The sequence below is a fragment of the Varroa destructor genome, unplaced genomic scaffold, assembly GCF_002443255.2.
Source record: "Varroa destructor unplaced genomic scaffold, Vdes_3.0 BEIS01000002.1, whole genome shotgun sequence".
NCBI lineage: Eukaryota > Metazoa > Arthropoda > Arachnida > Mesostigmata > Varroidae > Varroa > Varroa destructor.
The window spans coordinates 57,785,666-57,801,177 of record NW_019211455.1 but is presented as its reverse complement, the minus strand read 5'-3'; the positions used below and the strand labels follow the sequence as shown (position 1 = coordinate 57,801,177).

General features: G+C 40.6%; 1 protein-coding gene and 1 long non-coding RNA gene across 5 annotated transcripts in view; one reads left to right on the top strand and one right to left on the bottom strand.

The window, feature by feature from the left end:
- The first annotated feature begins 91 nt into the window (after positions 1-91).
- On the top strand, positions 92-9,338 carry LOC147758055 (uncharacterized). Of its 2 annotated transcripts, none has more exons than XR_015322491.1 (3): positions 92-361; positions 1,079-2,593; positions 8,623-9,338. It is a non-coding gene; the product is annotated as an uncharacterized LOC147758055 (long non-coding RNA). The 2 variants fall into 2 exon arrangements; XR_015322492.1 differs by having other exon boundaries at positions 93-361; positions 1,079-2,561.
- Positions 3,183-15,512, bottom strand: part of LOC111244905 (5-phosphohydroxy-L-lysine phospho-lyase) — a 16,760-nt gene continuing 4,430 nt past the window's right edge. Inside the window, exons 4-12 of one of the 3 annotated variants that reach the window (XR_015322489.1) lie at positions 14,166-14,325; positions 12,753-12,827; positions 11,896-11,989; positions 11,382-11,581; positions 11,062-11,293; positions 10,529-10,783; positions 10,098-10,271; positions 6,342-9,860; positions 3,183-3,561 (exon numbers count right to left, since the gene is read on the bottom strand). Coding sequence is in view for 2 of the 3 variants with exons in the window: in XM_022792451.2 (XP_022648186.1) it covers positions 9,792-9,860; positions 10,098-10,271; positions 10,529-10,783; positions 11,062-11,293; positions 11,382-11,581; positions 11,896-11,989; positions 12,753-12,827; positions 14,166-14,325 (1,259 nt within the window). In the remaining variant the exon portion in view is untranslated. Of the gene's footprint in view, positions 3,562-6,341; positions 9,861-10,097; positions 10,272-10,528; positions 10,784-11,061; positions 11,294-11,381; positions 11,582-11,895; positions 11,990-12,752; positions 12,828-14,165; positions 14,326-15,512 lie in introns of those variants that run through there. The other 2 variants (XM_022792452.2, XM_022792451.2) reach the window with 2 other exon arrangements.

Genomic DNA, 15,512 nt, shown 5'->3' with positions numbered 1-15,512 from the left:
AAGATATGTTTCCCTGTATTAGATATTCCTCCCGTGTCACGTTCGTCCTCCATGTGTTTCGACAGTTACACGAACGTACATAGACGAAATCCTATCCACATCTGTGAGACTGTTGTACCGTTATTGTGTAATTGCATCGAGCGCACGTCGCTCGCATACGTGTAGGCGCCATGTGCACCTGCCGGTCGTCGCTTGCCGCTAGCTGGGCGCAGCGCGCGTCACTTCGGTTTTCTTACGTATTATATACCCACACAGAGTAACGGCCTATATGGGTCGGTTACATATGAAGAGTGATCTTAGTATTGTGTTTCGCTTGATAGTTAAAGCCGGGCAAGCCGACGCCGCATAGCGGATTCTTAACGTAAGAAAAATTACCTCAGTAATGTTGTATTTTCTGTTAGTGTCATTCTCTCGTCTCCTTATTGTTGTCATTTTTATACTTGTGAATGCAGTCAATAATATTACTTATAGTTATTAATCTTCCGGTTTCTACCAATTTTCCCTTTGTAAAGCTGTTATTGTTAGTTGCTACACTACTTTCCCAATTTAGCCCCCCGTCAATAGTCTACAGTCACTCTCCTTTATTGCTATTTGTTCGAAAACATATTTTTCCTTTTTTCCCCTTCTCCATCCTTTACTTTCTCCTGTAGTAGATGTTTAAAATGACTACCATTCTAATGAGTACTGCACTGGTGATAACTTCATGTACTATGGTGGGAGTGTAACTTGCATATTTACAACATATTCAAATGCAGTTGATTGGCTGATGACAAGTTCGCGACACGATTGTCCTATAGATTTTTGGCATGTTTTGCTATAAATTTACGATAGCGTTTCTTGGCTGCTGAAGTTCATCCGGAACGTAGTGTACCAACATTCTGAACAGTTTCATCTATTTCAGACTTATCTTTTACCCAATTGCAAAGGCCGATCAATTCCTTAAGAAAAATTCGCTGAGAAGTTCTGTGACTCACATGATACCATGCTGGTCTGTGTCGACTTCGGCATAACGAAGGCGACAACGATATTCTAGAAGCAAACAGCTGTTAAGTTCTTATCAACTATTTATTTCTGACAGGATCCACAACAAATTCCGCTTGTCATACGGCTCACCTCGTTGAAAATCCTGATTTGGACCTTGGCTTTATCCATGTATCTCCTGCCTCAAGAACTTCTCTTACTTCTCAACTCTTGTCACGTAATTCGTATGGCTTCGCATGTGCTATTATGCATCTTTGGCTAAGAGAGAAGGTTTCCCGAATTGCGTTGAAGGAAAGCACAAGATAGGTGTCCTGTAGATTCTCGACACAGGAATAATGTCTTACTGTCTTTTTAAAGTCATGCAGAAATCAAAAATATTTTTTATTATTTCTGTGAATTGTGTTTATCGTATTTCATTTTTCACAATAAATTCAACTCTGTTTTTTGCATCATCCACTTACTAATAAGGAAGTGCCGATTTAAGCCCAGTTTCTGATTTAATAAAGATATCGATTCCCTCAAGTGCACAATGTCCCGACAAGGTTTGCCCCTCAGAGGTTTGAGCACCAATAGGTAGTTGCTAGAGCAAGACGAATTTACTGCCACTATATCACTTTATTTACTATCGCAAAATACTATATCCTTACAAGGGTATTCTATTACTATTATTGTTATATAACGCTTTATACCCACAACACTTAGGCGGTCGAGGCAAGAGTTCTGTATGTATAATAGCTTCATTTTGAATTGTATATGCAACGTACCTTCTTCTCAAAGCCTTTCTCGAACACATGTATGGATATATCGGGTGCCTTTAAAGATCAGTTTCTGGATCAGTCATACAGGATAGGCCATTCCATTACACAATGCGGCTACCTATTACAGTGGTTGCAATCCAAGAAGGGTTTTGCTTTAGCTACGTGCCATTACCTACTACGCAGAACTGAAATGAAGATTGTGTCCCTAAAAATCATTTCGATGTATGCATTGATATACACATGTAAGGACCAGAAAGGAGGAAACCTGCGACGGAAATAAAAACCTTTCTGATGTATGCGATAATGAAGCCGCTTTAATGTATTTGAGTGTAGAAGGAGGACAGGGATTACGAATTCGAGTTCTCTATTAAGAACGGCTTAGAAAGTTGTACGCATTTAAAAATACTGGTAATAAAAAAAATTATCAATATGCAGGCCAATACTCCCAAAAACAAGCAAGAAGTGACCGACAACCTAAAGTCCTTCTATCCCACCATAGTTGTAAGTTTGTGTCAAGCTAATGCTCCAGCAATTGCCGATAAGAGCTCTTACATAAATATTAACGGGAATATGCTGCAATTCGTTAAAAAAGCAACCTAGAGTCGAAGTTTCACAAGAATCTGCCGGAAACAATAATGAGTTTATGAATTCCAGAAAAAAAAACAACAACTGAGCTTGAATGAGGAAATGCAGTCACTTTTGAAGCATCTGAGTGTATGAACTTTACAGCAACGTTCGTGGATCACATGTAATGCAACTGATGGGAAAGCGAAAAGGGCAACAAATATTTGGCCTTAAAGCATGCGGTTGTGCTTTTCCGCGGTAATTGATTAATCGAACCAAGACGTTTAACCGTATGTACCTGACTTAGAAATATATGCTACTCTTCCTATTCGCGTTTTTGCATTTGAGGAAGCTACACACTTCCACGACAAAATGATTTTCGCACCCTTTCCGCTTCACTGTTCTTTTAATTCGTCTTATCTTTTGTATGATAATCTACTAGCAACTCTATATATTTATTCTATTAGAGTTTTCGAGCCACAGTTTTAAGAACTTCTTAAATATATATATATATATATACATATATAGTTTTGCTAAATGTCTTAGAACATCTTCGCACTGGTAAAAAAATACTGGCATTAAGTTGGCGGCGTGGATCGCTCGTCAATATAAACGGGGTCCTATTTACAGCTCTAGGAACAGGTTTTTTTATGACGCCGAACGCCTCAATAAGGTACCAATATATTTATTAGCAATGCATCCTAGTATGATGATCACATTCTTTTTACTTCTCTCGTCATATGTTTCGGGAAGAAATTTATTAATTTTATGACGCTCATATCATATGATGTTAATTAGTAACATCTGATTGATATTTACCAAAGGATATTCGTCATCCTTTAATGCTAAGCCCTAACTTAAAACAAATACACGAGTGAATACGACATCAGTGAATGCTCAATAATCTTTATTTCATAACGTACTATCCTCAGTCTTGTCGCTTGACTTAACTGATTCTCAGAAAACACCACGTTGTTACCTGTGAAGTACCCCTTCAATCCAATATGATACGGAATTTGTGATCCATCCGTGCGTGCGTTAGCTAATAGTACTGTCACCATTTGTTCCTTGAGGGGCGCTCCCGTTTACAATTTTAGTCATATGTTTCTTCTCAAATGTGCGGTAGCCATGCAGCACTATTGTTATATTTCCATGCAATATTGTGTTTTTCCTTTTTGCCAGGACTGAACTTTCTTGATGTTATCTAGAACTTCTGGTAGATTAATTAACTTCTGGTTTTGGAGCACCTCCTCGATACCTGTAGGATGTGCAGTATATTTTCCAGGATTAGCTATTTCGTTTCATTACCTTACTGTCATGATCACTGTAATTAATGAGAAATACTGCAGTCTACTTAATGTCAAGCCAACATGTTTTTTTTGCTTCGAGAAATAGCAAAAGAAAATTGTTAATTTGTCGTATACAATCATATGGGTGGATTTTATGTTTATAAGCCGTATAACAATAGTGCTTTTCGTACTATATGTTTATAGATATTTGCATGTTAGTTAAATACAGTTGTCTAAAACGCGCTGCAAAATCCGAATATCTGGTAAAGTCAATTCTCCCTATAAAACTCGTTTATATTATTTAATGTCGCCCACGTTATTTGGATCTTCAACGAAATTAGAAAAACCTGAAAAGTGTCACCAACTATCCTATGTTAAGGTATCTTGAAGACACCAGACTTTGCGATGATATCGCCCTGCAGCAAAATAAGATTTACAATTTACGGCCACCGATTGGCTAACACGGCCTTAGAAAAACGATTCCCCTAAAGAGACAAAACTCCGCATTGCAATTTACGTCAATGGTTGTCAAACCTCTAATGATCTGGTGTTAGATAGACAACTGAGTAATCTCGCTAGGCCAAACGCAAGCTTTGGCCTTACTTTTACGTTTCAGAAGCAGCTCGTTTACAGAGCTCTTGTTATCAAGGGATCTATTGTACGCCGCTGAATGAGTAAATTCCCGCCTTCCGTAAGAACCCTATAATCAACGAACGTTTTCAGTGTCTCGCAACCCTATCATAAGCTTCCCATTGTGCCTGTCGGCGAATATCATCCCCTAACCCGCCAGCGCCGTAAGGTCTGTCATAGGTAGCGGCCGTTGCCTGAGCAGCCATAAGAGGTGAAGCGAGATCACTGGCATGGGCCCTCGGTGGTGATCGCCGGTAAGGATCGTCCCGACGGCTATAGAGGCTAGCATCGGCGTAGGCCCCACCACCTCGGTGTTCGACTCGATTCGAAGGAGGGTAGCGGTCGTAGTTATCATACAGGGTGTCAGAGATCCTAGCACGTTTTGAGTTCCTCCAGCGTGGGTCCTCCAAATAGTCGGGATCGACGCGGCTACTTGATGCCGGTAGCCGATCGTAAGCAGCTGAAGAATTATCCTCGTAATTCGCGGCCGCCGCCCGATCAAGATACGGTTTCGGGTATTTACCCTTGAAACCACTTGTACCTGGAGGGCCACCTGCGAACTTGTGACCATTTGCGCCAGGTGGAAGGAACTTCTTTGGTGGCGGTGCGCCTTTAATGAACGGGGTGGCTTTGCCCCCCGGGGGTCCGTTTCGCCGAACGAACTGTCTTGGCGCTGCTCCAGGTACCGGATGTCCGGCCTTGAGCAATGCAGCTCGAGCAAGCTTTTGTTGCTTACGCAGCTGTCGTTCGTCCAGCTGCAGAAGCCTCTTGGCTCTCTTCTCTCGCAACATCTGCATTTCTTTAGCTGATGCTTCCATCGCATTTTGTTCGGCTTCTGTCAACTCTAGCCGTTCGATAAGGAACTTCTTGAGCGACTCGCCAATCAGCTGTCCGCCTTTCGGGGTCCACATTGCTTCGTTCGTCTCCATGGTGCCTTCACGGCGTGAAATGTAGCGAAGGTCGAGGAGTCGGATGTCGGTTTTGTCCGCCATCCAAGCGGCCATACGCTCGTTGATCTCCCTCGCCTCGGCGTTAAACGTTGTCTCAGGCAACGTGGCCCAAGTAACCGAGCTGCATTTGTCGTGTGCATATACCTTCTCGAGTACCTCCTGTAGTTTAGTGATAAAGTTTGTCCGCTCATAATCTTCGAGCGTGGTGTCGGCCAAGCCGCCGAACCAGAGCACGTGAAATTTACGTCCATCTACACGATCGTTGTTCAGCCCCGTAAGTAGGTGTTCGGTCATTCCGTTCACGCCGTCGATGGCTTTGCTTCGCCAAAACGAGCGTGGGACTCGACCAAGCTGAACGAACATGGTGTGTGGATACTTACGCATCTTTGTGAACATCCCATCCGAGATGGCCATCAGATGGGGTCGTGCATCAGGCTCAAGCGCCTCTTCGATGCGTGCTTCAACCTGAGAGTTCGACACTTGTGCTTCCAGTTCGGCAATACGCGCATCGCGGTCGGCCACCTGCTGCTGGCATTCGGCCAGTTGGCTACGCAAATCGCACACATCACATTTAGCGTCCTCAGCATCAGCCTCAAGCTGGCTGGCGTTGTTGTAGCATGTCTCACACATCATCACGCCACTGCCGGCATCGTCTTCAACATCGCCGCTAGCAAACTCGGCGTCGTTTGTCGCATTTTCCGCATCGGCAGACATCGTTCTAGCCTCTCCTAGATATTTGCTAGGGATGTTCTATTCTTTTTTGGTTGTGCTGTTTTTTTCGCCGAAGCACACACCGCCGAAACGAATACACGAGACAGGGAAGCGTCAGTTGCACCAGGTGATTGCGACCCGGCAACTGTCACAACAGAATCTCATACAGACTGACTATGTTTACGACTACTACTAATAGAACTTGTTTCCTGTCGTTGTACTGTTGTTCAGCCTTAGCAATCCAAACAACAGTCGGTAGTACACAAACACTACAGTCTAGGTAAAACAGCCACGTCTCACTGAGGTAGGCCGGTAACTCAGTTAGTGTTTAGAGAAACAGCAGTTCCCGTACGCACACCTTTACAGCGGAAACAAGAAAGGCAAATAGCTACAAGACACGCTATGTTCACACCTCTATTGAGCTTCGTTTGGAATTAAAACAAAGATAACCACTCAACTATAATAATAGTAATAATGCCGAAACTGGCAGATTAGCTTTCGGCAGACGAGTAGTCCTTCTTCCTTCTCACTCCTCCTTCCTTTGTCACTAGTCTCGGTATAGACAGACCGACCCGAGGATGATGACGCGCCAAAGACAACACACGCATGGAGTGCTTGAATTTTTGGCGGGAACTTATCGTACTCTTGTAGAAACTCTTGTCTGCGTGAACGCATAAGAAGGGGGTAAAAAAGCATTAACAAAGGAATGATAAAGATCTTATTGGGAAACCCCACTTGCAATTACAACACGAGCGGGGCTTTTATTTAAAATGTCTTTATTTACGAATGAAGTTCAGACAGATGGTGGCATAATATATAAGAATAAATGAAGTTGGAGCTTGTAGCCTCGTTTTGTCGGTAGTTAGCTACCTAAACGTCTAAACCTACTAAGCTACAATGTGCTAAATAGTTGATGCCAAAGAGAATATTTTTGTTTTCAAACAATAAGGTACGTATAGGATATCATATTAGTAGTCATCATTTTGTAGGTTTATAGTGCTTACGGTTGGTCATTGATAATCATTTAAGGTAAGCATTTGAGCTTCAGTACAAAGCCTCGTTTCGTAGTACTCTCAGTTATGTTAAACAGCATATCAAGTATTTTTCTTTGTTTATGAAAATCTCAAAATGCGTCACATCTGCATTCTTTATTCGATCTGCTATAGATACCATCTCAATTGACCTTTTTTCAACGTTACATCGAAACTCATAACTCTCAATAGAGCGTCCAATGAGAAAATGAGTCTATTTAGTGTACACTAGGGGGCTGTTTCGTGCTGCGTGGATGGCGGAGCTTCTCGTGATAGCTTACTGGGCAACGTATTTGCTTGCTAACCTTAGGGTAACTTTGTAGTTTTGAATCGAACCCGGGCATGGACAGGTTTTGTTTCGTGTTGGAAACCAACCATCTGATGGAATGACCATAATACCGGACATAAAATCCAAAACCTAGAGGGGCTGTTACGGATAAATTGAAACCTTTTAGCGACAGGTCCAAAATGAACCATATTGGTCTATTGCGTAGTAAATATCATTGCGGCACAAGTACTCTCATTGATTTCATTGTTGCGAGTATGTACATACGAGGGGCCCGAACCTTCACATTAATAACATTGTAGCGCAATAAGGATGAGAATAGTAGTAAATGCCGACCGATATTTCTTCTCTCTTCTGTACCGTGCGCTAAATATCTATAACTCTTCCCACTAACATAGATATTTTGAAAAAGGCTCGATAAAATTTTCCATATTTCTTACCTGTTCTATATCCTGATCTTAGTTACTTATATTTTGGTCCATCCTTTAATACTAATGCTGAGTGACCTCGGTCGTCGGCAAAACATAGTAATTCCAGCGAGTACGACGTGGACTAATGAACACGCAGTATTGATCCGGCTAAAGCATTACCCGAAATGAGCCCTGGTCACTGGCAAATCTACTATAAGCTTTCTATTGATATATAATAATATGGTAATTTATGTGTCCGGTTTATTTATTTAAAAATATTGTTTATATAGTTTCAAATACTACGGCATGTAAAAGTTCTTCGTATCACCATCTCATGATGTTTCTACAAATCGAAATAAAGCAATTGATAAAGTGATTGTCACAGATACGGAACCGTTTTGCACTGCTATTAGCAGAGTTACTTGTCACCATAGCTAGCGTCAGTGTAAATTCTGTCAGTTGGCTGCATCCAGCAGACTCGATGCAATGTAAGCTACATTGTTGTAGATTATACAAAGCTTTCCGAAGAACAACTCCGCCTGTTAGAATCTTCATGACTAAACAAGATTCGTTAGGAAATCATTTACTGAAGCGTATTTAAGTAAGAAATCCATATGGCAATGAAAGGCAATCGATGTCTGATAAACAGAGAAAATGTTTCACCATTAGTTTAGCCATGTATATATTTAAGTCTCTGTACAACTTGTATACTGATCTTTGAAATACACTTCGAAAAACCAGTTGGTGTGATCGTTAGCTTACACTCAAAGCACGATAATGTATTGTCATAATTTAGAAATATTCTAGTTTTGACAAGAAACGGATGAAAAGGGTGAGTGAACTACAATAGGAAAGGTAAATGACCAACTTCAGGGGCAGTCAGCGTTCGTTGCTTTGGTTTTAATATTGTTAGTCTTTTGAGGTATTTAATATACACATGGCATATGTATAGTATCAAATGTTTTTTCCGCGGGAAATATAATTTTATCAAGGGTTATATTTTATTTTGCAGACTTTATGTGCACATGGAACTGTTCCGGAATTGAGGAGAATTTGGTCCACAAAGAGACAAGAAAACACGAGACATTCAGTTTCTTAAGTACTTTTGGTCACTTTCTTCCTCATTGTAGTTTTATACATATGTGTTACGAAATAAAGCTATGTTTAGAGAGATCTAGAAAACGACCAGTTTATACTCGCAAAAAAGACAAAATGACTCGTCTTTAATTTTTTTTTCTTGCTGTATTTTATTATTTGGTTATTTTTTGTCAATAGTCGGTTTATTGTAACAGTGAATTGTTCTCTGTGTGGGCTGTTACCTATGCAAGGCCCGTAAGGTAGCCTTTGCCCTGAAATCCGTGATACAATCTTGGTTATGAGAACGTAAGTAGAATAAAGTACGTACATGACTTTCGCTTTGAATTAACTGTCTCCACAAGACGAATTTATACGGCAAATAAACAAGAAGTGGAAGCTATTGATAGCCACCTCAAAATCGCAATTATAAGGGTAAGTATTTCAAGTGTTGGAAAAAATTTTAACTTCCTTTCAGAGTCACTGACATGATTATGCTGCCCTCACTTCTATGTACGTTGAGGAATAATCAAGCGATTTCCCGTAACGAAAATTGTGTTTTTACTATATAACATATTGTTGAAAGCAATCAAAGACGTAATCGATGCAATGTAAAACGTGTGATGTATTTTGGCTTTGCAACTTGTGTCACATCGCCACCTGTGATAACTGCGGAATACTATACCTTTTGCAGTAACAATAACCATTTATTTCCTCGATTCATAAAAGTTTGCAGCAAATACACATATAACAAATGGCATAGGTAAATCCGTATTTTTAGATAAGATACTTATAGGAATATATAACTACATCATATAAGATGAAGCACCTTTTGCTGGAATGTCGCCTGTGACTTTCAACTACGCACCGTAACAACGATGGCACTTTGTGCTGAGGCAAAATAACTTAATACACATATTATCGAAGGCACTAGATTTGAATAGTTCAGAGTAAGATAAAACATGTAGCAGCAAAAAAGTTTGTTGTAGGAATTTCTTATTGGGATCACCCTAGATGCCCCGCCTATCGTGCAGACGTTGCGGAGGTTGAACGATTATTATAATTATGCAATAGTAATTCGATAACAACAACCATCGACTTAAGCATTTACATGACCCTGGCATCTTTTGAAGTGGATCGCATCATTTCCGCATGAGCCGAAGACTTCGGCACGACCTGGAGTATGAAAACAGGCCATGTGTGGCTAAAGTTAGCATGACTGGAAGCAAATCATCGTTGCATCTTGTTAGATCATTTCTACCATTAAAAAGGCTCAAAGTATTTCCAATTAATACGGCTTTTAAATTGAAGTTTTCATTTTGTGCAGAAGCAACATAGGTTTCAGCAGCCTTTTCATATTGTTATTATTGCTACCTTAAAAAAGATTGTTGCTCTTGCTATGAAACGACTAACCTTGGATTCTACGGTGCTGTTTTTTCGCTGAGAAAGGGCTCCCCGTTCAAGTTCAGCGAGAAATGTGTCGAGGAGAGCACATATGGTGTCAACATTATCTCGTGTGAACACCATCGGAGGTTTAAGTTTCAATACATTGTTCCACTCGCCTTCTGTACTAACTAGACAATGTTCCTACAATTTCACAAAGCCAACGTTAACAACATTGAGAACAAAACATAATTGAGGTCATACCTAGTTTCTTGAATTGTCTAGATCGCTAACGATTTCCAGTTGCTAAAATTTTCCTCTAAACAAGCAGCTGAGATCATTGATAATGCCTACACAAATATACAAAGACACTCTATTCTCACTGCCAGCAATAATTATGCTAGTCATTGAAATATATGAAAAGAGATCTTGCCGAGACAGTTAATCGAAGGTTTTCGTACTTCTTTAAAACGCCGAGAAATGTAGAGAGCCTCCTCGGCTCCGGGCTCTTTTGTCTGAGGATCCTTGACAAGCTCTATACCGACGAAGAGCCCTATTCCTCGGACATCCCCTATTAGTGATCTTCGACGCTGTACTTTACGAAGTGCCTGAATTAGATACGTTCCGACATTAAGGGCATGTTGCTGTAGACGTTCGTCTTCAATGACATTCAAGACTGCGTTGGCAATCGCCATTGATACGGGGTTGCCTCCGTACTGTAACGACACATGGAAGAAATCCAAGAAAGGGAATCCTCATAATAGGGGCATTTTGTTAAAATACATAGCAAAATGAAATTATACATTTTATCTAAGAAATAAAAACTATTTTCACAATAGAATAGCCCCACATGTAACAATGTTACGCGGTGTTATTGAACACGCTAAGGTTACCCAATAGATATAAGAAGTGAAACATTAGTTTCATATTGTACTGGTACTTTTGTCGCTATAATCTGATGCTAACTTGAAGCGAAAGGTATAAAGCAACGTACAGTGTTGAAATATTCCGCGCCTTGTGCTTCAAAAGCGCGCGCTATTTTTGGGGTAGTAATAACGCAGGCAAGGGGATGACCATTTCCAATCGGCTTTCCTACCGTAACGATGTCAGGGACGACTCCCTGTAACTCAAAGGCCCAAAAATGACTGCCAACTCGCCCGAAACCAGTCTGAACCTCGTCTGCTATGCAAAGCCCGCCAGCAGCTCGAACGTTAGCGTATACGGTCCTGCAAGAACGGTTCGTTTGATTTACAAATCCATACTTTTCGCAGATATAACTTAAGTGACGATGTAGAAGAAATGATTTGTTCTTACTTGAGGTAGTTGTCTGGAAGAATCACTTGTCCGCCACATGAAATAAGACTTTCACAGATGAATGCTGCTGGTTTTCGGCCCTCGGATTCAATTTTTCTCAAGATTTGTCCAATTTCGTCGGCGTACATTTCACCAATGTTGGCTTGAGGGCCTAACTGTGACCGTTGATGTTTTCCTCGATATTCGCATGGAAGCGGGCCCTGAGGATGCAGGTTGGAATATAGTATATTGATGATTAGAGTGAAGTCAATGCAAGTCATGTAATATGTGATATCTCCCATTTGTAAAGATGAATACTTTCATGCCTTATAGGAGAGAGCGTGACGTGCTATCCTGCAGCACATAGCTAACTATAATAATAATAATAGCTTCTATTGACACGGTTTGTTCGACAAACTGATAAAAGGTTTTCGTGGAAGCCGGCAGCACTTGTCGACTTACGATCCTACATAGTTCAGAATTTAGTGTTGTAGTATACGATGCGCATTATAAATAGTAGTAGATTGGTACCTACAACGTGAACATGTTTCTTTTGCTTGTATCCTTTAATTCGATTAAATTTGTATGGGCTGATACTGACTGTCGACTGCAGGTGTCCGTGATACGCTCTGGAATTAGATGTAATAACATGTTTATCGTTAGTGCCCGACCTTACGATATGCAGCACGTACACGATCCCAGCTGAGTGACAAACGCGCTCTTTTCAGTTCAGCCAATAGAATAACGTGACGCCCAAGAGTCAAATAGTCACGTTTATACAACGTCCACGTACTGCAATAATGTATACAATGCTATGCGCTGACTATTTCAGTATCGTAATGTTCAGCTTATTCGGCACCGCTTATGGTGCCTGATCTAGGTACCATCCAGCGGGTTGTGGCAAAGTGGCCACGCGCAGATACGTACATAGATTGCCCTTAAGCTTGCCACTCGTTGGCGATTGCGCTGCGTAATTCAGTCAGGTACTAAAAAAATGGGAACTCTTTTTTGAAATGGGAAACTTAACTTTTTTCGCAGTTAAAGGCACAGTGTTTGATATAACGTTGTGCTGCCCTTTACATTTTTCCAACATGCCACGCAGTGGTTTTTCCTCTCACACATGAATACGATTAGTATATTTCAAAGAACGTTTAATGTAGCTAAGGTTATTTAAGCTTTACGGTGAGCCTGTTGTCTGTATCACTATGCAATTATATACATGTGAAAGGAATCACCTTGATAATACTTTACTCAACCTGGTCCATTTGAGCCTTATTAGGTACAGGCAATGGTGCTATGTACGCGTATACATGCATGCATGCTAGTTCGTAAAGATTATGCGCACGTAGCACACCGAGTGGGCAGAACAAGCTAACCAAAATTAGAACGTACCCTTCAAGACAGATGAGGTCTTTCTGACCAGTAGCAGCCTTAGCGATTCTCAATGCGAGATCATTTGCTTCGGAGCTGAAATAGAATCATTCTATTATGCCATGATACAGTTTTTTTTTTACGTATATATTTTATCAAATGTTTTATTAGATATCAACTTGATCACCGTTAGTCCACCAAATGCATAACGTGACTCAGTCAAGTGCCTCTTCTCTTCATTTCACCTACTTGTTCATCTCTCATGACCAACTTAGAGATAATTCAACTAACCCATTTTCTACTCATGCGTTATATCTCGCTGTTTACTCGTAGAAGCTAAATGTTTCTATTTAGTGGCATGCTGCATGAGATAGGCATTAAAGATATTTGCCTGCTAGATATTGTCTACCGATCAGCGACAAGGACAGCATTGGAAACCTGCCTGCTCCTCGGCCTATTTGTTCTTGTCCTGTTTGCTTTTTTTGAGCAGTACAAGCATCCATGCGAGATATGTTTAGCTTAGTTTATCCAGTCGCTAAGAGATATCGAGGCGTCGATCGGATGTCTCCCGTCAGTCAACCAATTCTAGTAGTTGTCGCTTTTGCTCTATCTCAGTTATCTTCTCTATGGGCACCCATTAGAGTAAAGCAAAATCGAACATTTTACTCGCAAGCGTTTTGCTTGAGATAAGGGTGAGCTTAAAAACGAAGTAAACGAAAAAAAAAAAAAAAAAAAAAAAAAAGCGTGAATGCTCTTCAAGAAGTCCTCAAAAATTTAACTAAGTGCCCTTCTAGATAGGGTCTGAAAAAGGAGACAAGAGAACTCGACCTTCTTTAAGAAGTTTCCATGGATCCTTCTAGACAAACATGTTTGCTCTTTTTTTTTTTTTGAGCAGATCACTTGCGGAGGCGATTTGGCAGCGGTAGCAACCATCAGTCTGGGAGTCTATACAATGATAATACCATAATTGATACAGGCACGAGTGGATTGGCTAATAATGCGGGTGAGGAATACGCGCATCCCGTGGATAGAATAAGATTAAATCAGAGCATTATGAACAAAAGAGCTTTCAGGTAACGATATCTGTTGTCTTACTGTGTGTACTGGTCATATCTTAAATGCTGGCTTAGTTCTACTTCATTGTACACATCATGCGATTCCGGACTTCTATTTTTAGGCTATATTTTTAGTTCAACCACGTTTCGAATTTCGGCGTCAGGCATAACGCAAAGCCGTAAGAAGGATATTGGCCTAAGCTTCACTTGTAAATATACATTCTTATCAACAGGCCGTCGTCATACGATGGCAAGCGTATGACTCCCGATAGTCCCGAGTTGACTTTTTTTTTGTTTGTTTCAAATACACCTGCACACTATATAGTATAGATGTTTATTGTCCAAAATTCATTCTTACATCCACGTGTTTAGTACATACCCAGAATTAACGAAGTAGGCAATCGATAGGGGATCAGGAAATTTAGCCACTATACGCTTCGCGTAAAGCACAAGGTTGTCGTGAAGGTACCGTGAATTGGTTGACAACAGACTCATCTGTTCACTGCCGGCGCGAACCACCGAAGGGTGACAGTGACCCACTGAAAGTTCCAATTAGATAGAAGAGGCATTGTAGTACGTTGCATGACAGATAATATACACGAAGCACCTGTATGCCCCAAATTTGCACTACCAACATATCGGTTGCCGGGACAGACGGAAGTGTACGAACACCGAGATGAATAGTAATATTATTATAATAATGTTATTATACATATATATATATATATATATATATATATATATATATATATATATAATATATATAAATAATTAACCAAGCGAAAATGGCTACAAAAGCCGATGCCTTATAATTATCATTTACTACCTAGTTAGTATACATCAAGTTCGTCTATGCAATATGAAGCTGTGCTTTGAGTGAGTCAAGTAGAGGCAGGCCTACCGACGACCTTCAGAAGCAAAGAGGAACAATAAAAAAAAGAGAGCTCCGTTTTTTTCCGAAGCCAATTAGGGTGACGTGAATATGATACTGCTGCAACATTACATACATAATATAATATCTGTAGCAATATATACAAGGCCCAAATATAAATTCCCTTGAACGTTTCACCAATTAGGCTTCTTGTTCAGCACTGAGTGGTCCACTATCTGGAGAGTTAGACAGCCTGTTGACAATATCTTGTACGTCTATAAGATGTATTCGTTCAATCTAGTTGACCTGTACCTTTTTATTGTAGCCTTAGACCGATAGCCAGTTCTATATAACTCTTACGATTATCGGGTCGGTAACTGTCAATACAGTTACCGCTCACAAGTTGACGATGACAGCGTTAGCTGAAACGAGCACGACGAACGTCAATGAGAGTACCTCCAGACGACGATTATCGACGATAACGGAGATTGGTGAAAATTCAAAATGCACTATCACAATCCACCTTGAGCTCGTTGGCGGGGGGTCTATGGCCTACGGGGTTTTTTTCAAGGGCATGCCACACCGTTTTACAGCACGCGTTCCGTGGGAGTATCCTTCAACTCACGGTCTTGTTAATTTAAATGTTTAACAATCAAGTTGGCCAGTGTACTTAGTAGTAAACAAGATCCATAGGACGCTTATGAGGCCGTCGCGACTAATTGCAGCAGTAAAAACTGATAGGATAGACGCACGTTGAACGGAGTGCTTTGATTAGCGAATGACGTCATTAGATCGAAAGTAAAGTAACGTAATGTTTTTTTAGCGACAAGGATGAGTTAACAATCAAGACATATA